The 23,483-nt window shown below is 42.7% G+C and overlaps 1 protein-coding gene across 1 annotated transcript in view; it reads left to right on the top strand.

Annotated features, from left to right (window-relative positions):
- LOC133363136 (tyrosine 3-monooxygenase-like) overlaps positions 1-23,483 on the top strand; it is a 45,171-nt gene that overhangs the window by 5,730 nt on the left and 15,958 nt on the right. The window contains exons 3-8 of the mRNA XM_061582281.1: positions 2,302-2,476; positions 5,248-5,336; positions 11,440-11,507; positions 12,669-12,719; positions 15,047-15,192; positions 18,418-18,553. Of these exons, the coding sequence (XP_061438265.1) occupies positions 2,302-2,476; positions 5,248-5,336; positions 11,440-11,507; positions 12,669-12,719; positions 15,047-15,192; positions 18,418-18,553 (665 nt within the window). The remainder of the gene's footprint in view (positions 1-2,301; positions 2,477-5,247; positions 5,337-11,439; positions 11,508-12,668; positions 12,720-15,046; positions 15,193-18,417; positions 18,554-23,483) is intronic.

The raw sequence follows: 23,483 nt of genomic DNA, 5'->3' as shown, positions 1-23,483 counted from the left end.
CATACTGATAGTCATGGCCAGCTGCAAGAAATCAGTGCCAGTCCGAAAAGACAGTGGACTGTCTGATTGAGTTGAAATCTGGTATTAAGTCTGAATTTTGCAGATTTCTCTCCCATCCCTAGTTCAAGGACACCCAGTGAGTTTTTTCGTGGGCATTATGAACCGTTGTCTCCCAGGTCTTTGTCCAGTACTCTAACCGCTACACCACAGTGGGGTCATCCAAGGACTTAGATTGTAAGTAGATCTTACTGTATCCCATATTATATTAAGGCCCTTTCCCACTTTGAAAATCTGGTTTGCCACTGCCTATGTACACTCAACAACAGAACTGGCCCTACCATTAGGCAAAGTAAGGCAGCTTCCTTAGGCAGCAGATTTGGGTGCCTTGAAAAGGCAGGAAATGGATCATTATTTCCTCTATGATTGTGTGTTTTTTCTGCCACAGGGAGGCACCTGCTGTATTTCTGCCTGAAATACCAGAATAACGTGGCTTGCTTTGGGATACTATGCACCTTGACTTGGGGGTGGAATCTTGGCTGTTGTGCAGAAAAACAGCTTGGGACACCATGCTGAACCAGAAGCTGCAGTTGGTCCAACGATTAAAGTGTTAAAAGGGGAAGACAACTAAGAGGGGAAAGAATTATGCATGGCATGGAGAAAATGCTCTCCTGTAATATTAGAAATTGGGATCATCCAAGGACCTGGATTGGCAGTAGAATGAGGACAAATGCAAGGGAAAATCCTTCTTCTCCCAGTACCTGATGAATGTATGGAATTTGTTGCCTGGGTGGCCAGATGCAAAATAAATACATACATACATATTAAAGGCTCTTGCACCTTGAATAATAGCATAAAGAGGGAATTCTATGCAAGCTACTCCTAGTCTACACTCTTCAAGGTGCAGAATCAGACCAATCTTTCCACACACACACACCTGGCCATCCTATCATCGTCACGTCCTTTGTAGTGCATCCATTGTGCATGCAGAAGGTCTCCTCATCTCTAGGGAGACGCTTTTTGTCTGATCCCCTGGACAGCTGTTGCTAGTCAGTGGCAGGTGGACCACTGGGCTATAGGGCCTAATGGCCTGACTTGATATAAGGCAGCTTCCTTACACTGAGCTAGATGGACCAATGGTCTAACTCAGTCTAAGGCAGCTTCCTGTGTTCTGTGTTCCTATGTTTACTCAGAAGTAAGCCATGTTGAGTTCAATGGGGCTCACTCTCAAATGTGTATGATATTACGCCATAAGTGTACATTTTTCTCCTCTTAAAATGGCTGGTTTTAAGGAGCAAGTAGCTCTTATTTCAGAATTAATCCTTACTTAGCTGTATTTCCATTAATGAACTTCAGCTATTTTTACAGAGGACTCTTAAATTTGGCCCTAAGCCTTTCATTCAACAAGGTTTTCAGGGTTTTTTTAAATGGCTTATATGCAGGTTAATAAGGCTTATTTTGATCTTGATTTCCGTTGCTAGAAAGGAATGAACATTTTTAGCAATGGAAAAGTAATAAATAAATGCCAGAGTGGGAGGGGGGGTATTAGCCTTTCACTGATCAAATCAATTCAAAGAACTCATCTCTTTATGAGATAACTCTCCGGAAGCTTGTCCAAAAATTCTACATTAAATGTTAATTTGGAGCATGTGTGTGTGTGTGTGTGTGTGTGTGTGTGTGTGAGTGTGAGTGTAGAGATGTGGTTGTAATTAACACCACATCCTTTTAGTCATTGTGGTACAGGAATGTTTATGTATGTGTCTTAAGAGCATGAGAAGAGTCCTGCTGGATATATTCCAGCATTCTGCTCACACAGTGGTCAGCCAGATGCCTATGGGAAGTCTACAAGCAGGACCTGAATGCAGTAGCACTCTCTCCAGTTGTGATTCCCAGCAACTGGTATTCAGAAGCATACTGCCTCTGATAGCGGAAGGAGAACATAGCCATCATGGCTAGTAGTCTTACTCATGAGTCTAAGTATATTGCTAGGATTGTAGCCCTATGCACACTCACATAGGTATAAATCTTATTGAAACACAGCGGGATTTGCGATTGAGCAGACATATATGAGATTGTGGAGCACAGTTCTACGTTAAAAACAGGTTGGGCTTCAGATTGCTCATGGCAGTTAACTGGCTTGGGATTGGAAGGAGGGCTGGTTGTATTCTTGTTTTGTTGCTTTTACTTGCTTGTTACTTTTATTCAGTTGCTTGATACTTTTGTGAATGATCCTGGGCATTGCAATTGGAAAAAATGCATATATATAATATAAAATACATGCTTATGTATGATTGCCTTTTACAGATGTTTGATGGCAAAATCTATCACCTTGAAACTAGACCAGCTAAAGAATATAAAAACACTGCAGGTGACCTTGAATTTTTTGTCAGATGTGAAGTTCTTAACTGTGAGGTCAGCAGCCTCACAAATTCCTTAAAAAGGGTGGCAGAGGATGTGAAAGTGAACAGAGAAGAAAAAGGTATGTAATCTGTGGGGCTTTCAACTCACTTTAATATTAATTAATAAACTGTAATTAATAAACTGTAATAACTAAGCCGGGTGACTGGCTTTATCATATGCTCCACGTACATAGTGTATAGTTTTAGATTCTGTTTTATGATTGCTGAAGTTTAGGTGCTAGTTTGAAAGCTCTAAGCCTGTAAAGAATAAATGCATGTTGATGACCCCTTATCCAAAAATAAAAACGTTGTTGAACTGGGTTTGGATAAAGTGGAAATATAAAAAACATGATGGGAAAAGCAATCCTATATTCCAATTATTCAAGGGAGGGAGGAGAGAATGCACTGCTATGCTGACAGTGGAATGGCCACCATATTTTCATTGCCCAGGAGGGGAAAACACTCCACTTGAAAACTCCAAAATTGCCTTCCAGGGAACACCATCGAAGCCCACTAATCAGAGACTATACTGATGACACTGCCAACAGGCTGGCAGTGTTGGAGTCAATGTACTCATGATGTGTATACCCTGTGCCAGCAAATGATTTCAAGCAAGCTATTATAGCCTTAAGTTAATCAATATATATTCAATATGTATTTGTTAGCTAGCCTGGAGGTTTGTATTCCCCTTTTCAGGCCCCAGCATCCTTGGGTATGTCAGAGCACCTCATAGCCACCTGCAGTCTAATCTAGGTGTTTTAATGAGGATATGATGGCTTGCCCAGTATGATGTTGGGAATGTATCTTGTTAATGTAAAGGCATCAAAGGAGCCCAATTAGGCATATGTTCAAGTATATGTTTATCAGTGGGTATTTCATAGTTGGCTTGCCCAGTATGATGTTGGAAAGTACCTTGGTAAACTTCAGAGAGCCCTGATAGGCATAGATTCAATGGATGGGTCGAAGGACGGTCAATGAGCAGATAGTGCAGCTGTTGCTTGTTAGTGCACAAGTCAAGTAATGGTCAATGATGAACTATGCTTGTTAGTAAAGATGGAGATAAAGATGGTAGCTATGTAGATTGCCAAGAGAAGATGTCAAGGTGCTCCAGCAAAGATATTATAGTTTTCTAATAATTAGCCTGCTTTGAAGGTGTTCTATGAAAAGGTCAGAACTGCCAATTATATGCAACAGATGTCATTATGTGTTACTTCAAAGTGTATACTCTCATTATTCATATATGTAACTTCATGTGTATGCCAATGATATGTGCCAAGATTTATGCTATATAAACATGACCTGTGCCCGGTATGGGTGTTCAGTCTGACACGAGCTACTGCAGAGCTGTGTGGCTGTTCCACTTTTATTGGGCTACTTGGCTGAATGCTGTAAGTTACTCAATAAATTTTAACTCTTTGTAAGCAAACCTCTTGTCTGCATCTCATCTCTGGTAATCCAAAACAACCTGGAGGTACACATGATGACAGGCGCATAATTTCAGCACTCACACCTACATGACAACACAAATGACTATGGGAAGTGGGGAGAGTGCAGTTGTGCTCACAACCTTTCAGGCTTCCCACAGGCATCTGGTTGGCCACTGTGTGAACAGGATGCTGGACTAGATAGGCCATTGGCCTGATTCTCATGTTCTTAACTATGTCACAGAACACTTAATTATTCAGCCCCAGTGGCTTAGGCAGTCATGCCAGGGGCTGTTTTACGCACAGTGCTTAAAAAACAACAAGTAGTGAATATGATTAATGTAAGCAGCCAACCTGAAGACATCTGCCAGAGAGGCAGGGAAAAAACTTGAAAAAAATCTCAGGGAATTCAGATAAATATAGAAAAACATTATACAGTGTATGGCAGAGGTGACAAACCATTGGCCCACAGACTTGATCTGTCCACACAAGCAATTTCTTTCTGCCTCCTCCCAAAATCCCACCAATTTTGGCAGCAACTGGGAAAAGAAATGAAAGTAGTCACAGTGCTGGACTGAACAGAGAAGTTTAAACCTGTCTGCCCAGCCCAGCTGCGCTGGAGATTCACAGTGCCCTTTCTTCACTCAACAGATCACCTGACGAACAGAAAGATAGTAATTTGCATCTTTGGTATGGTATTGGCTGGGTGGCAATCTCTCCGCCCAACCCAGCACTGTGATGGAGAATCAAAATTGCCTCCTCCCCACTCATCGGATCGATAATAGAAACAAAACAAAACTTTAGCATTGAAATCAATGGGAGGGAAATTTCTTGCTCCAGGTCTTGGGGTAGCACAAAATTACATGGGGTGCAACCACGGTCTCGAGGAAATTATGGTTTAAGTGTGCTCCTCCCTTGTACTAACCGAAACTCCACTTGTTTTGGCCTTTCTGCTGTTCTGTATCTTTGTTTATTATTTATTTATTTATAAAAATATTTGTATACTGCTATTTCATGAAAAACATCAAAGTAGTTTACAACATGCTTAAAACAACAACCATAGAATAAAAAAATTAAGATACAATAAAAACAAAGGTCAATTGTTGAAAAACAAACAAACCCATGTTTTTAATTGGCTGCAGGTGCTTAAAAGTTAAAACAGAAGGTGCCTGCTGAATCTCTGTTGGCAGAGCATTCCAGAGAACCTGGCCAATGACACTGAAGGCTCGATTTCGTGTCAATGTTAAATAAGCCTCGCCAACTGTTAACACTACAGCCCCACCAGTTTGTCTGGAGTGTTTCCCTGGTGTACCTGGGGTGTTGCATCTAAATGATATGAGCTGCAGCAACTCCAGCTCTTATGCAATTCCTAGTGAGCGCATAGATGTCATGAATGCATAGCTGCCATTTATATCCTTGTCTTGCAGCCCCATGGTTCCCAAAGAAAATACGAGATCTTGACAACTGCCATCAACTGATCACCAAATATGACCCTGATTTGGATCATGACCATCCGGTGAGTTATTTAGACCAGGTGATACTTTAGACTATTTAGGCCTGGTGGTGCCTGAGTACTGTGCAGACAATGAAATCGGTGATTTAGTGATCCAAGTGAAGACAGCTGCTAATTTCATTTATCCTCTTCCATGAGGTTTTCCTTTGTTATCTCACCCAATGTCAAAATGTAGATTGTAAGTTCCTTGGGGCAAAGGAATGATGATTGTGGTATTCTCTCTCTTTGGAACAAGGCTTGTCCCTCTCAGTGTTTTCATTTAGGCACCAATTGAAGATGGACTTGTTCACCCAAGGTTTTTGGAATGAAAGGGATTTGGTACCTAATTGCTACTGTGGCTTTGATATTGTATTATGGAAACAGCTGACTGACTAAATGTATATATACATAGTTGCATGCACCCCAATCTCCAAGTGGTGAGACACTACCAGATGTTCCAGTGCTTACCCAGGGTTTGGTTTCCTTGGAATGAAGGTCATTGGAGACTGTGGTGTCTTTAGAATATATGGTTTTATTTACACATATATACAACCTGAGCTCAAGATAGAAGGGTTCACAGCATAAACACTCCAAAAGATCTTGCTTCCCCATTAGGCTTCGAAGCTTTGGCCTTGGATTCAGCACAGAGAGCAAGCCTCTGTCTTTTAAGTTCCAGACTAAAATGTACAGGCTACCTCTTGGCCCTAGGATGAAAGGGGGGGGGGTTCTCTCATCTTGGAAAAACATCATCTGTTCCCATGGCTGACCAAGTCTAGACATGTAGATTGGGATTGCATATGTAGATTGACAGACCCAGTAATTTAACAAATAAAGTGGCTTGGCCAGTTCAGCATTACAGCTATAGAATTATACTCTTGGAGGGGATCCACAGACACCACCCATACCAATGACTCAGTCTTCTAACTCTAACTCTATATGGAATTGTTGATGTTTTTTCAGACTATGTTGTCTTTGGGAGGATGGGTGACTGTAAAGCACCATGCCCATTAATGGTGCTGCATACATTTATTAATTAATCAGAAATAATAGAAACAACCACATGAAACTAAAACAAATTCACTTGCTCAATGCTTTTGGCAGTTTCAGCTGGTCCTATGAATAGCTCCACAGGAAGTGAGATGGTAACTGCCTGTGTTCCCATTAAACTCCATTTTGCAAAGATGTTTGAAAGCATCACAAAATCTATTTCAAAACTTTAAAAAAATCACCCCACCTTCTAAATTAAAATTTCACAATATAGTTTTGAATTTCAAAATTCACCACCTCCTCCTCATAAGAACATAAGAACATAAGAAGAGCCTGCTGGATCAGGCCAGTGGCCCATCTAGTCCAGCATCCTGTTCTCACAGTGGCCAACCAGGTGCCTGGGGGAAGCCCGCAAGCAGGACCCGAGTGCAAGAACACTCTCCCCTCCTGAGGCTTCCGGCAACTGGTTTTCAGAAGCATGCTGCCTCTGACTAGGGTGGCAGAGCACAGCCATCATGGCTAGTAGCCATTGATAGCCCTGTCCTCCATGAATTTGTCTAATCTTCTTTTAAAGCCATCCAAGCTGGTGGCCATTACTGCATCTTGTGGGAGCAAATTCCATAGTTTAACTATGCGCTGAGTAAAGAAGTACTTCCTTTTGTCTGTCCTGAATCTTCCAACATTCAGCTTCTTTGAATGTCCACGAGTTCTAGTATTATGAGAGAGGGAGAAGAACTTTTCTCTATCCACTTTCTCAATGCCATGCATAATTTTATACACTTCTATCATGTCTCCTCTGACCCGCCTTTTCTCTAAACTAAAAAGCCCCAAATGCTGCAACCTTTCCTCGTAAGGGAGTCGCTCCATCCCCTTGATCATTCTGGTTGCCCTCTTCTGAACCTTTTCCAACTCTAGAATATCCTTTCTGAGATGAGGCGACCAGAACTGTACACAGTATTCCAAATGCGGCTGCACCATAGATTTATACAACGGCATTATGATATCGGCTGTTTTATTTTCAATACCTTTCCTAATTATTGCTAGCATGGAATTTGCCTTTTTCACAGCTGCCGCACACTGGGTCGACATTTTCATCGTGCTGTCCACCACAACCCTGAGGTCTCTCTCCTGGTCGGTCACCGCCAGTTCAGACCCCATGAGCGTATATGTGAAATTAAGATTTTTTGCTCCAATATGCATAATTTTACACTTGTTTATATTGAATTGCATTTGCCATTTTTCCGCCCATTCACTCAGTTTGGAGAGATCTTTTTGGAGCTCTTCGCAATCCCTTTTTGTTTTAACAACCCTGAACAATTTAGTGTCGTCAGCAAACTTGGCCACTTCACTGCTCACTCCTAATTCTAGGTCATTAATGAACAAGTTGAAAAGTACAGGTCCCAATACCGATCCTTGAGGGACTCCACTTTCTACAGCCCTCCATTGGGAGAACTGTCCGTTTATTCCTACTCTCTGCTTTCTGCTTCTTAACCAATTCCTTATCCACAAGAGGACCTCTCCTCTTATTCCATGACTGCTAAGCTTCCTCAGAAGCCTTTGGTGAGGTACCTTGTCAAACGCTTTTTGAAAGTCTAAGTACACTATGTCCACTGGATCACCTCTATCTATATGCTTGTTGACACTCTCAAAGAATTCTAATAGGTTACTGAGACAGGACTTTCCCTTGCAGAAGCCATGCTGGCTCTGCTTCAGCAAGGCTTGTTCTTCTATGTGCTTAGTTAATCTAGCTTTAATAATACTTTCTACCAGTTTTCCAGGGACAGAAGTTAAGCTAACTGGCCTGTAATTTCCGGGATCCCCTCTGGATCCCTTTTTGAAGATTGGCGTTACATTGGCCACTTTCCAGTCCTCAGGCACGGAGGAGGACCCGAGGGACAAGTTACATATTTTAGTTAGCAGATCAGCAATTTCACCTTTGAGTTCTTTGAGAACTCTCGGGTGGATGCCATCTGGGCCCGGTGATTTGTCCGTTTTTATGTTGTCCATTAAGCTTAGAACTTCCTCTCTCGTTACCACTATTTGTCTCAGTTCCTCAGAATCCCTTCCTGCAAATGTTAGTTCAGGTTCAGGGATCTGCCCTATATCTTCCACTGTGAAGACAGATGCAAAGAATTCATTTAGCTTCTCTGCAATCTCCTTATCGTTCTTTAGTACACCTTTGACTCCCTTATCATCCAAGGGTCCAATTGTCTCCCTAGATGGTCTCCTGCTTTGAATGTATTTATAGATTTTTTTGTTGTTGGTTTTTATGTTCTTAGCAATGTGCTCCTCAAATTCTTTTTTAGCATCCCTTATTGTCTTCTTGCATTTCTTTTGCCAGAGTTTGTGTTCTTTTTTATTTTCTTCATTTGGACAAGACTTCCATTTTCTGAAGGAAGACTTTTTGCCTCTAAGAGCTTCCTTGACTTTGCTCGTTAACCATGCTGGCATCTTCTTGGCCCTGGCGGTACCTTTTCTGATCTGCGGTATGCACTCCAGTTGAGCTTCTAATAGAGTGTTTTTAAACAACTTCCAAGCATTTTCGAGTGATGTGACCCTCTGGACTTTGTTTTTCAGCTTTCTTTTTACCAATCCCCTCATTTTTGTGAAGTTTCCTCTTTTGAAGTCAAATGTGACCGTGTTGGATTTTCTTGGCAATTGGCCAGTTACATGTATGTTTAATTTAATAGCACTGTGGTCACTGCTCCCAATCGGTTCAACAACACTTACATCTCGCACCAGGTCCCGGTCCCCACTGAGGATTAAGTCCAGGGTTGCCGTCCCTCTGGTCGGTTCCATGACCAACTGATCTAGGCAATAGTCATTTAGAATATCTAGAAACTTTGCTTCTTTGTCATGACTGGAACACATATGCAGCCAGTCTATGTCCGGGTAGTTGAAGTCACCCATTACTACCACCTTTCCTAGTTTGGATGCTTCCTCAATTTCATATCTCATCTCAAGGTCTCCCTGAGCATTTTGATCAGGGGGACGATAGATCGTTCCCAGTATTAAGTCCCTCCTGGGGCACGGTATCACCACCCACAACGATTCTGTGGAGGAGTCTGCCTCTTTTGGGGTTTCGAGCTTGCTGGATTCAATGCCTTCTTTCACGTATAGAGCGACTCCGCCACCAATACGTCCTTCCCTGTCCTTCCGATATAGTTTATATCCAGGGATAACCGTATCCCACTGGTTTTCTCCATTCCACCAGGTCTCCGTTATGCTCACTATATCAATGCTCTTCTCTAAGACCAAGCACTCCAGTTCTCCCATCTTGGTTCGGAGACTCCTAGCATTAGCGTACAGGCACTTGTAAGCAGTGTCTCTCTTCAAGTGTCTTTGGCACTTGTGGTTAGGCCTGTGGTAATTTTGCTCTTCTGAATTTATATCCTGTGCCCCTGCTCTCACAATGCCTACTTCTAGGCCTACCCCTTTTAAAATTTCATCATTTCTTTGGTTTTTATCCCAGGGGGGAGGTTTATTCCGAACCGGACCTTTCTCAGCTCCTGTCGGGTTTCCCCCCTCAGTCAGTTTAAAAGCTGCTCTGCTACCTTTTTAATTTTAAGTGCAAGCAGTCTGGTTCCATTCTGGTTCAAGTGGAGCCCGTCCCTTTTGTACAGGCCTGGCTTGTCCCAAAATGTTCCCCAGTGCCTAACAAATCCGAACCCTTCCACCCGACACCATCGTCTCATCCACGCATTGAGACTGCAAAGCTGGGCCTGTCTGGCTGGTCCTGCGCGTGGAACTGGTAGCATTTCAGAGAAAGCCACCTTGGAGGTCCTGGCTTTCAGCATCCTACCTAGCAACCTAAATTTTTCTTCCAGGACCTCACGGCTGCATTTCCCCATGTTGTTGGTGCCAACGTGCACCACGACCACTGACTCCTTCCCAGCACTGTCTACCAAACTATCTAAACGACGGGCGATATCCGCAACCTTCGCACCAGGCAGGCAAAACACCTTGCGGTCTACACGCCCATCACACACCCCACTGTCTATGTTCCTAATGATCGAATCACCCACTACAAGGATCCCTCCACCCCCTGGAGATATATCCTCGGCACGAGAGGATAGCTGCTCATACCCCAAGGAATGGGTCCCTTCTAAGGGATCGTTTCCCTCTTCCTCAGCTGGATGATCTCCTTCCCCGAGACCATCGTTCTCCATGATAGCAGGAGAGCTATCATCGTTGGAGTGGTACACAGCTATAACGTCCCTGAAGGCCTCCTCCACACACCTCTCTGTCTCTCTCAGCTTTTCCAGGTCCGCCACCTTGGCCTCAAGGAAATGAAGTCGTTCACGGAGAGCCAGGAGCTCATTGCACCGAGAACACACGCACGACTTCTGTCCAACAGGCAGATAGTCGTACATGCTGCAGGCGGTGCAAAACACTGGAAAGCCCCCACACCCCTGCTGGCTTCTTACCTGCATAGTTTTGTTTAAGGTTTATTACGTTAATGGGTTGGAGACTGCGGTTTAGTTGAGGTCAGGGAACAGACGGGCAGAGTGGGGGGCCCTGGCCTCCTCGCCCTGCTGCCGAACTCGCTCTGCTGCTTAACTCGCCTTGACTCTTTGTCAGCTGGGGCCTTGACGCTTTGTCAGCTGGGGCTCCCTCTAGCTCGTGGAGCAGGCTCCTCAAGTTTATTTATATGCTGCATTTCCAAACTATGCTCAAAAGTGGCTTTCAAGAACAGTAAACAAATGGTCATAGGTACAAAAAAGTGTCCTAAATATAAATATATTAAACACATTTCATAATATAATAATTTGCACAAGTACATAAAAATAACAAAATTTCTCTGAAAACTTACCAAAAAAACCCATATTCTAGACACCTTAGCAGTCTTTCTGTGCAAGCCTATTAAATGTTTACTCAGAGGAAAGTCCTACCGTGTTTAATGGAGCTTACTCTCTGGGTGGTGTGTTTAAGATTACAAACTTTATAGCTAGAGTTGATCTCAAGACCCTGCTTTCCCAGGCCAGGTGGAAGTGAGCCAGACCAGGGCTTACAGGACTCACAGCTAAGATGACCTCTCATTTTCAGAACTACATTCAAGCACTAATAATTTGTATTTTATTATATTTTTTCAGTTTGCTACTGCGACTGTATTGAAGCATTTTCTTTCTTCCTCTTTCAGGGATACACAGATGCTGCATACAGGGAGCGGAGGGCTTTTATTGCTGACCTGGCCTTTAACTTCAGACAGTAAGTGCACAGCAAGATAAAACAAAAACAACAATCTTCCATTTTTTTCTTCACCTTTTGCACATTCATGCAGTTGTAGTCTAGTTTTCTGTGGACACCGATGGCACCGTCTGTTGGAAAACTGGGATAATCATCAAAACACAGGAGGACTTCTGAAAGATCTTGAATGGTTGTAGGCAGTCTTAGAAATGTTTGGGGTTGATGAGTGTCCCCCCCATCTCTCTGATATATATCCTGGCTGGGGCTAATGGGGCCCAACTGCATCTGGAAGGCCACAAATTCCCCGTTCTTGTCTTATGGCCCATTAGCCACTTTAACAATTCTATCAAATTTGCACGTTCTATAAAACAAACTTAAAAAAAACCCCACCCAATTTTGTTTATTTATTTCATTTATAAGTTGCTTCCTATGAAACATCCTGAAGCAATTAACAATAAAAACATACAAAAACAATTTCAAATCCAATACAAATCAATACAGACCCTGAGTTAGAATATCTACTAAAAGGCTTGCTGAAAAAGGAAGGCCTTCAATAGGCCCCCAAAAGACAATGGAGACAGGCAGCACCCATCTAATATGTAATGGGAGGCAGTTTCAAAGTGTAGATTCTACCCCACTAAAGGCCCAGTTCCTACATCATATGAAACAGACTTTCTGATGAGATGGTATCTGCAGGAGGCCCTCTCCTGCAGAGCACAATCATTGGCAGCCTCACTTTCTCCATCCCTGTAGTACGGAGGTAGTGGTGTCCTCCAGATGTTCTTGGACAACAGTTTTCATCAACTGCAGTCAGCATGACCAATGGCCTGGGATTATTGTAGTTGTAGTTTAAGAACATCCAGAGGACACCATGTTGGCTATGTCTGCTGTAGTAGCTTGCCACAGGAGGAAGCTGCTGGACAGAAGATGGTATTGCAGCTACTGGCTCAGCTAGGGTCAGCTGACACAAGAGACCAATGGAGTTCTACCTGGCCCTATGAAGCCTCTTACTATAGTCTGGTGCTTCAGTAAAGAACAATACCGCTAAACCGCTCTCCAGCAATACTGTTTGCTTTGTTATTAGTCTGGAAAATAATACCCCAAGGAACACTTTCTAGATCCTTGGTATCTATCTCATCTGTGGTCTGTAAATGACTTTTAATCAAATGTGCTCTTTTACAGGGGTGACCCTTTACCAAGAGTTGAGTACACAGCTCAAGAAACTGCTACATGGTAAGCGCATGGCGTCACGATAATCCACAAGAATGTAAGCACAAGGGGAAAGTGGGAATGTAAAATCATTCCTTCCCACCTTTCCATTCTCCTAATCAGATAATGGTGGTGCATTTAATTATACACAGTACTGCACATCTGATTCCAAAGTTGTGAGTAGGGGCCCTTCTCCAGGTTCGAAAGGTGGTGACAAGAGAGAGGGTCTTTTTGGTTGTGTCCCCCAATCTAAGCAATGCTCTTCCCAGCAAAGCCTGCCTGGGGCCAACATTCATATCCCTTTGGTGCCAGGTTAAGATATAGCTCTTCTCCCAGGTTTTTGAGGTAATATGATGATCGTTGCTCCTTCTGTGTTGTTCTGGGATGGGTGAGTGTTATTTTATTGTTAAACAATTCCTTGCTCTCCTGAACTTTTTCTGACTGATTATGGAAATGGTCCAAAGCTTGTGCAGCTTTTTTACAGTATTAATAACAGCCACTGTTGTAAGCTGATGTCTTTTGTTTCTCATTCTTTCTTCTCATTCTTTAACTTTGTAAACAGAGACAGCCATTATGGGATGCTGGATATTGCCCTTCAATAGCAACACTTGTGCAGTGAAAAAAGGAGACAGAAAGAAATACAATACTCAAACAGGAAAGCCAACATTTCCAAGAATGATCTCAATTTCCATAAAACAGTGTTTACAAATGTGTTAAAACCCCAGAGCTGAATAACACAAACTTCTCCTTCCATGCCACTGCATGATTACTTGCTCTCTTTCCAATAAGTAAATATGTTGTGGGTTTTTTTGTTTTTTTAAGGAGAGTGCCAGTTTCAAGCAAAGTAATGTTAAGATAGACTAAATAGAAGCACTCTATCAGAGCAACATTCACATTTTGAGAAATGTAGACTGCAACCCTAAACATGCTTAAGCCCCATAGAACACAGCGGGATTATTTACTTCCAAGTAAATGTGACTCAGATTGTGCTATTGATATCTGTTCTGAAGTGAACTCTTTCAAATGGTATCTTTCTTTAAAATTGACAAAGCATCTCCAAAATGTCAAATGACTGAAGTATTCCATAGATTTTCATTCAGTCACATACTGAAGATGTCATTATTATGGAAAATTGATGCATATTAATTCAGCAGTAACCAACGTGATGCCCTCCTGATATTGTTGAACTCTAACTTCCATCCACCCCAGTCAGCACGGCCAAAGGTCAGAGATTATGGGAATTGTAGTCCAACAACATCTGGAAGGCCAGAGATTCCCATTCCCTACCTTAAGGCATATCTAGAAATAACTGACTTCCAAGTGCCCCAGAATAAGGCAATGCCTCTAAATGATAAAGTAGCAGTAGAGTATGGAAGGCCCATATGAGATATGCACATTGTAAGGAAGCTGTGCTATGATTCCAGCACATATTTCCCAAATATGTGTTTGTATGTTCCATATATACCCTGGCCTGGAAGTGAACCAAGAGAACCAGAATGGATGCAGCTGGACAATTACTGCCTTGTAGTTCCATTTTGCTCTGATGGTATTCTGGTGTTTTGGCTGGCTTACTTCTAAACCTTTGGCCTGTAGCTAAGGTTGAATGATAGCTTAACTAAGGTAGATCCAAACTTTACACAAGAGATGAGGAACCTGTGGCCTTCCGGATGTTGTTGTTGGAGGCTATCTCCCATCATTCCTGATCATTGGCCATGCTGACTGGTGGGGTTGATGGGAACGACATCTGGAGAGTCACAGGTTCCTCATCCCTGCTTTACATGGTAAATTATATTGCACATGCACAATGATGTTTGCTGTGGTGACCACTGTGATGTCAGTGGCAGATTACTAGGACATGTCCACTGGGTGCCTCCATGTGTGTAGGCATCCCCCCTTCACATTTTATGGAGTATTCACATGCATGGATTCCTTTGCCACCAACATCTTTTTCATTTTGCGCCACCAGTGATCACAGGTTATTGCAGGTATCTTTTCAGCTCTCTGTCCTCCTGCTCTGTTTTCAGATTTTCATACCCCATACATTTAGCAGTCTATAAAAGAAACACACATGATTCTCTGTGCAAGGTTTATCATCTGAAAAACAAAAATCCACCAAGACTGCAATCCTAGCCACATTTTTGTGGAAGTAAGTACCATTGAACTCAGTGGGCTTACTTCCGAATAGATGTCTATAGGACTGCACTGTAAATCTATCCCCCCCGCTGCCCCAGTCAAATGAAGAGAACAGCTCTGTTGTAATGAGAAAAGGGTGCCTGGCGTGTGTAGTGTATCATTAAAAAATGCTGTTTGCAGAGACATCAACTGCAAGATAACACAGTTGTTGTTTTCAGGAGAGAAGTCTACCAGAAGCTAAGCAGTCTCTACCCCACGTGTGCCTGTAAGCAATATCTGGATGCCTTTAATCAGCTGGAAAAATACTGTGGATATCAAGCAGGCTGTATCCCTCAGCTTCAAGATGTCTCTGCATTTTTAACAGGTAAGATGGGGTGGCACTAGGACTGCAGCATCAACATCTGGCACCCTCAGGCAGCTATCAAGACCCAAACATTGTGTCAGGGCTTACCAGCACTGACACCTCCTTTAGTACACCCATCTATTTTGTAGCCCCGGACGACAGCTGGATCTGGGAAGCCATTTGCCATTTTTAATTTCTCAAAATTCCCCTAAGAATCTAGTCTGAGGGCAAGAATGCTGAATGCAAGACTGAATGTTTTGGTGCTGATGAGTGCACAAACAAATCTTCTGCACACTGTAGATTTTGATGACATAATCCATGACTTTGCAGCAGCAAAGGGAATAAAAGGTCAATTGTAAGGAAAGGCTCCTGCTTTGTAGAACTCATTATTTCATCTGCTATTAGACACATACCCACAGTTTTAATTTTTAGAAACCTGTTTACAACATTTCTTTTTATTCTGGCTTTTTGTAGTGTATAATATGCCATTGTTTTATTATTGCTGTTTTATTAGTGGTTTTCAGAATTGTACACCATTTAGATATGAATATGCAATACATTGCAGTCTACAAATACATCTAATAAAATAAACAAACATTAATTCAAAAAGTTTTTTTAAACAAATCATGTATTCCTTTCTGGAGGAGGGGAGACCTTTTGGGTAACTGCACCAGATCCGACCAGCTTAATCTAGCCTTGGGGATGGGGAACTTCTGGACCTCCAGATGTTGGACTACAGTTCCCACCATCGATACCATTGGCTATACTGGCTGGGGCAGATGGCAGTTGGAGTCCAACAACATCTGGAGAGCCACAGGTTCCCTGTACCTGGCCTGGTAAGTTTAAAAGGTCCTGTTGTGTCAGGGACATATCAGTAGCTAGGACTGGGCAGTCACTGACTCTGAAGCAGAAAAACAATTCACATATTTAAACATCAGTTCTTTAACTAGTACACCATCATGTCATGTTCTGGGCATCTAACTAACACTTTTAATTAATCACCCTTACTCAGGAAGAGTCCATGGTGATATGCATCAAACATATGAACAAAATTTATTTTTTAAATGTATAGCCAGAGTCCTCCCAAATGAAGTTTATCCCACATTACAGATGCCTTCTGAGGCTGAAAGATAATGAAGCCCTATTTTTATTGGAGAGCCATGAATCACAAGTAAAATATTTTACAAGTTACCATTCTTTGAAAAGCCATTTCAGTTCCTGACTACTCTGCAGTGGAGTCTAGAACTAAAGGGAAGGGCCCTGTCAGGATGGAAAGGTATATGTGTGAGGGAGGTGTTTTCATGATGTGACAGTGTGCATGAAAGTTGAATAGTGCATGATAGACTGCATTCAGTACTTTTGATTACCAGTGACAGTGGAATGGTTTATCACATTGCTTTTCCTTACTATGACTTACAGGCCTGGTTCAGACATAGTGAACTCAATCCAATAAATCAAGAATTAGCATTGTTCCCACATACTCCCTTCTTCCCCTTTTTTCTCTTGTGTGCCATAATAGAAAACATCTGGAACTTCTTAAACCAGTTTCCCATTACATCCAAACCAGGAAAATGGTTTAATCCATGGCATCAATGGTTTGATATTCTGGTTTGTTAAAGGTTAAACCACAGTTTCTTGGTTTGGATGTAATGGAAAACCTCTGGTTCAACAAACCATGTAAATGTTTCATTAAGGGGAGGAGGAAAGGGGAAGAGGTAGCTCATGGACACAGAGATCATTCTAGAATTCAATAAACCATGGCTTATGGGACCAAGATCATTATATCTGAACTGAGCAACATTCTTCTATTTAAGCAGTACATGGTCAAACTGTCTGAGCTCCATCATATGCCTTCAGATCATTCTCTGGGCTCAGAGTCATCTTTATTAATTTTAAGAACTAGTTGTGTGGGGATGGGGGCAGGATAGAGGTTTGAGAAACACCCAACTTGCTGCAGTTCAAATAGACCTCAGTTAGGCTAATTTAACTCTTTGAATAAAATTGCCACACCTGTTTCCAGCTTTGGCTTCCTTTCCACAGATGCTCCCTCTTCATGCTACGCCTTCTTAGGCCACATCCACAGCATGCATTTAAAGCACTATAGCACCGCTTTAACCATCGTAGCTTCCCCCAAAGAATACTGGGAATTGTAACTTGTGGCTTAACAATCAATCCCTCTTCCCAGAGAACTCTGGGAATTGTAGCTCTGTGAGTGGAACAGAGGTCTCCTAATAACTCTCAGCACCCTTAACAAACTATAGCTCCTAGGAGTCTTTGGGGATAGCTATGACTGTTAAAGTGGCATAATAATGCTTAAAATGTATGATGCCGATGTGGCCTTGCTGTCCACTGCTACCATTTTCAAATGTCACAAACAGTTAGAAACAGTGTAGTTGTGAATGTACAGCATTAGAAACAGTAACCCTGTTTTCCAAACCACGATCCCAGGTGAGTTCTGGCTCAGATTCTGTTGGTTGGTTTGTGAAATACACCAACTTATCCTTTCCAAAGAACTCCCCGAGGTGAAGAGTAATGAAACACAGGTTAGCAACACTAATACAATTCATGAAAAACACAACATAATAAAACCCAACTGAATGTTTCTCATACTTAGCTCCAGAATATCATGTAGTGCTGGCCTGGTACAATGAATGGGGAAGTGTGCAATGCTGGTGCCCAGCTTGTGGCAATGGAGATCACTGTTGTGGGTTGGGTTCCAATGTTCCAGCACTGTGAAAGCACAGTTAGTGGAAATATTCTTCGGCTGGGATGGATGCGGAGAACCATATGTGGAGATCACAATGGGAGCTTTTACATCTACTGCAACCTCTTTGGGCCTCTGAAAAGCTGCCCTATGGAGTGGACCCCCCCCATAGACTGCAGATGGGTTAAGGCTGCAAAGGGGAACTGAAAGAAATACAATGCAAGGCCATCTACTTACACAAGGGGATATACTTATGTATGTACACAAGAGCAATGTCAAGATGGTTCTTGCGGATCATTTAAGGCAGTGTTGGGAAACCTATAACCCTTGAGATGTTATTGGACTACAGCTCCCATCATCCCTGATCTTTGGCCTGATCTGTGTTGGATGGAAGTTGAAGTCCAACAGCATCTGGAAGTACACAGGTTCTGTACTGCTGACTTAAGACTCTGTGGCTGGCATGTTAGTATCACACCTGTGTCCTTCACCACCACCCTGTTCCAAATTTTACTGTTCGGTTAATTTCTTAACTTCTCTTACAGAAAGAACAGGCTTTAAGTTGAGACCAGCTGCAGGGCTTCTGTCTGCTCGGGATTTCCTTGCTAGCTTGGCATTCCGTGTCTTTCAGACTACACAATACATAAGGCACTCATCTTCCCCAATGCATTCCCCAGAACCGTGAGTATGAGCCAGATGATAATGTAATCTTCCTCAGGCACTGGCCAGCGAGGTCAGTAGTGGCTCTGTGTAGGCTGACTCAGTGCCTCCATAGAATATACAGTATCTCAATTCTGGCAATACTGGGCTGTGAGAACTGTATTTCTCAGAGAGTAGCTTGGAGCAGAAAAAGGTTATAGGAAGTGTTCAGGATTCTCACTCAGTTTGGCATTAGTTTAGTTCTGACTGTCAGCATTAATCTATTGTAATATGTTCACACGCAACACCCTTTCTGGCCATACAGTAACATCTATTATCCATCTTTTCCCCCCCATCCTTATTTTGTTACATTCCACTTATTTTCAGATCTTGAGATTGGAATCCAACATCAGCATTCGAGCTGCCAGATTCCATATTTTGTTAGAAGTTGCGTACATTTGTCTGAGGTTCAAACTACACTTGGCATTGATCACATGTAGTCCCCACCCCCAATTTTCTTTTGTTTCCTACCTAGGACAGCCATCCTGGCTGCAGTCTCCAGTGAGAGGTCAGCATGGAGGGGGGAGGGACGCCCCACAACTCTTTCTTCTCTGCTAGTTTCCCACCTCCAAATCCCCTTTGTTGCTTTAACAACAAGGGAAAAGAAAATGGGCACTCGTTTCTCACTTTCACTGGTAGCCTGTGCGGGAGAGACAGAGAAACTAAATGGATCATCATTAGGGATGGATGGATCAGCCTATTCTTTGTCAGTTTCATATGTGTGCAGTCACAAGTCTGTCCCATCCTGGTTTTTGTGGATTTAAAAAAATGCATGAAAAATGTATTTTTGTAAGCATTTTCTCCATAAAATACATATTTATAATTGCATTTTTAGAGCTGAACATGCATTGCAAAATTCGGGGAAGTGCATAATTCAGATGATAGCACTGTTCCAAAATGCATATAAATCCAAGGACCAGCAGATTAGGTCAGTTTGCTTTAAAAAGCTGATTGAATTAATTTCTCCTCCATCCCTTCTCATCGTGTGTAGTTTAAGTTGGTCTTTGCTGATAATAAATTTCATTGAGATAGAAAGTTGTAGGTAGTAGCTCCCCAAATGCATGTTTGTGCATGGGCTTGTATATTATGTGCAACACAGAAGATGTACTCTTCCCCCCCTCCTTTCTGGCCCTGTCCAAGCAGCCTTCTCAGGTGATGAGGGGTGGAGTGAGGATACGCTAGCAATCCATTGTACCACATCACCAGCCCTGCCACCTTCCAGCACTGAAGGGCAAACATATGCCTTAGGGAGCCTCCTGTACTCATTGAAGCTCCCTGCATGATATAGAACCTTGCATGATATGTAGGGATGGAGGGATCTGTCAGTTTTGCTACTCTCAGTTTCTCAATTTTCCAATCTTAAATTCAATTCTCCACATTTCTGCAGGATTTTTTTTTTAAAAATCTCATAAAGATTCTTCAGCATTTTAGTATGAAATCTAATAAAGACATTTTTGTATGTAGTATTGATAAATGTACACATCTTTGCATGCAATTTCTCCTAATATAATGCATTTTGTATGTTGTTTTCATGAATATATTATTTTTATGCACAATTTCCCCTAATATATGCGTTTTTGCCAATACTGCACTGCAAAATCAGATACTTGCAAATTTTGAAGGACGGCTGTGTTTTGGTTCTCATATTGTTTTGGAAAGTGCAAATTTGATAGATTCAGTTTTAAATGCAAACTGAATCAAAATCCCCCCCAACCCTAATGATGGTAGAACATCTGCTTTGCACTCAAAATGTCCCAGGTTCAGTTTCTAGTATCTCCAGGTAAGGCTGGGACTCTGAAGAGTCTCCGCCAGTCAGCGTTGACAGTACTGATCTTGATGGTCTAACTCAAAGCTGCCCTAGACTCCTGCTGGGAGGAAGGGCAGGATATAAATATAGTAAATAATAAATAAATACAAGGTAGCTTCCAATGTTCCTAAATTGTGTAGAAAGTCTCTGTGAGTACAACAGGCTCCCCACTGGAGATGTTTGCCATCTAATGTGTGGTGGTGGAGACAGGGATAAGACAGGAAGGGGTGGGGCTAGTGAGAATGTTCCCATGATTATCATGAGTGGGATTTGAGCATCCAAATAGGGCTAATGTCTGTAGAAGTTGGCTTGTTTTTTTTAGCAGTGCCTTCCCTACTACCCATTGGCACAGCTAAACATAACTCTCAAATGCATAACGTGGGTGCAAGTTCTAATGAGAAATTATGAGACTTATGTCCGTGGTAGGTATTTAAGATCGGCATGCCAACTCCAGTCCTAAGTGCATACTCAGCAGTAAAAATGTTCAGAATGGGAGATGTAAATATAATGAGATGTCTACACACTAACTGGAAAACAGGGTAATTGTGAGCTATGCATGTTTTTACCTTACACCACACTTTAACACTTAACTTTCTGTGGAACTTCTAAAAGAAGCTTCTTGAGGTTAAGAGCGGTGCAACTAATTACAGTAATACCTCGCATTAACATACTCAATGGGACCAGAGCGAGTACGTAAACCGAAAATGTCCTTAAAGTGAAGCACTACCTTTTAAAACTTTTTTTACGTCTCCTTCATGCGGAGCCTCAAAGCCCCGCGCTAAAGCCTCTGCTGCTGTGCTGCCTCACCTCCCAGCTGATCGCGATCGCGCCTCCCAGCTGATTTGCGGTGGCGCAATTGCGTCTATTTCCACCCCAATGCCTAAAGCCTTTGCTCCTGCGCTGCATTTCTGGAGAAATACAGGCATATGGAGCATGTACATTATAGAGAGGCGACGTTAAGTGAAGCGACGTTAAGCAGGGTATGCCTGTACCTAGAAGAGGCATGGGGAACCTCCAGCCTGCAGGCCTAATTCGGCCCAGCAGGGGTTCTGATTTTGCTCATAAGGCTGTTTTACCCAAGCCATGCCCACCTGCCCTGCCTCTGATGTCATATATGATATCAGGTGTGGGGCAGGTAAAGACACCACTCCCTGCAGAAAGCACAGTTTTCACCAATAAACCTTCACACCTTTACCTGTATGGTTTCATTTCAGACTGTCCAGGCAAATGAAGGGCAAGGAAACTTTTACTGCCAGTGGACTGGATCCTCACCTTCTCCAACCCCACGGTTTTGACAGGTGGGCAGAGCTAGCCACCCATCAATCATCTGATGTCACCATGACATCAGGTGAAACATTTCCCTTTGCACGTGAGCAAAAGAAAAATGTCACCTTATGTTGTGGTGATGTCAGGTGATTGACAGCTGGGCGGCACCACACATCTGCCAAAGTGGCCTATGGGGGTTGGGGGAGGTGAGCATCTGCCCCGCCTGCTGGAAAAGGTTCCTCATCTATGAACTAGAGGGTTGGTGGTTCTCTCTTTCTTGAGATCTTCATACAGAAGCTGGGTAGATATCTGTTGGGGATGCTCTGTCTCTTTATTTCCTGAGAAGGGGGTTGGATCAGATGGCTTACCTGGTCCCTTCCAACTCTGTGATTCCATCCTAATTTTCATCCAGGTTTAAAATATAGAATGAAGACCCGATGTTTTATGGCACTGTAGCCTGATTTCATAGAATCATAGAATTGTAGAGTTGGAAGGGACCTATAAGGTCATCGAGTCCAATTCTCTGCTCAATACAGGAATCCAAATTAAAGCATCCCTGACAGGTGGCTGTCCAGCTGCCTCTTGAATGCCTCCAGTGTTGGAGAGCCCACCACCTCCCTAGGTTATTGGTTCTATTGTTGTACTGCTCTAACAGTTAGAAAGTTTGTCCTGATGTTCAGTCGAAATCTAGCTTCCTGCAAATTGAGCCCATTATACCATGTCCTGCACTCTGGCATGAATGAGAAGAGATCATGGCCCTCCTCTGACAAACAATGTGGCCCTAGAGTGATTCCCTTGGGCCCTGCTACATGGTGTTAAAGATTCTTTGTGTGCTCCCCTCACATGAGAAAGATTGCGTTTCTATATAAAAACAAACTGTTAATGCTTTAAAGTTGCAGTCCTACACACTTACCTGGGGGAAAATTCTGTTGAACTCATAGGGACATGCCTCTTTGCAGACATGAATAGGATTGTGCTATAGTAATACTATTCTATCCTATTATGTGAGAAATCTTAAAAAGGCCATGTTTTGCTCCATTCCTGAGTGTTCTCTATTCTTTCTTAAGGTGACTTCTATCCATTTGTGGATAGATTTAAGGTTTAAATGAACTGCTTGCATTCACAGAGTGTGATGTCAATAGGACGAATTCCAGGACAGAAGATAAATATGGAGATGTCTTGGCACTCTCCTGAAGGGAAAGAGCTCATCCCTAGGAATGGGATAGTGTCTGAAAGACTGGAAAAAAATAGGACCCAAAGGAGTGAACAGCAGGAGAGACTTGGGAAGTTGGCCAGACCCTCAAACTGAGCAATAGTTTTATATGGCTCAAGTGGGTAACAGTAATTTTGGACAATTTTGAGAACTGATCTATACATTCTACATTTGTCCCAAGTTAGGTTTGTACTGGTTCAGCACAACCACTTAGCAAACATTGAAAAGGAGAGTGAGATAATATTAAGAAATGGATAGGCTCCTGCTATCTCTTGTGGTTGTTATAGAGTCATCAGTAGGGCTATGCATCATATCCGAACTGTTTTGGCCGAGTTGGGTTCAGACAGCCATAGATCACCACAGGTTGGATTGGATGACCCAGAGCTACCTGGGGCTGTCAGGCAGGAAGAAGAGGCAGCCATGCCTCTCCTTCCTGCTTGAGTGCTGTCCCACAGGATCACTCCTTCTGCTCATCAGCTGTACAACCAAGGGAGCGATCCTTGGGGATGCGGGGTTTTTTGCAAAGGGCTTTGCTGCAGGAAAAGCCCTTTGCAAACCAGCATCACACAGGATTGCACCCTTGGCTCAACAGCTGATGATTGGGGGGAGCAATCCTGTACAGAACT

The sequence above is a fragment of the Rhineura floridana genome, chromosome 8 (assembly GCF_030035675.1).
Source record: "Rhineura floridana isolate rRhiFlo1 chromosome 8, rRhiFlo1.hap2, whole genome shotgun sequence".
NCBI lineage: Eukaryota > Metazoa > Chordata > Lepidosauria > Squamata > Rhineuridae > Rhineura > Rhineura floridana.
The sequence above is the reverse complement of the archived record's forward strand: the minus strand, read 5'-3'. Positions and strand labels throughout refer to the sequence as shown.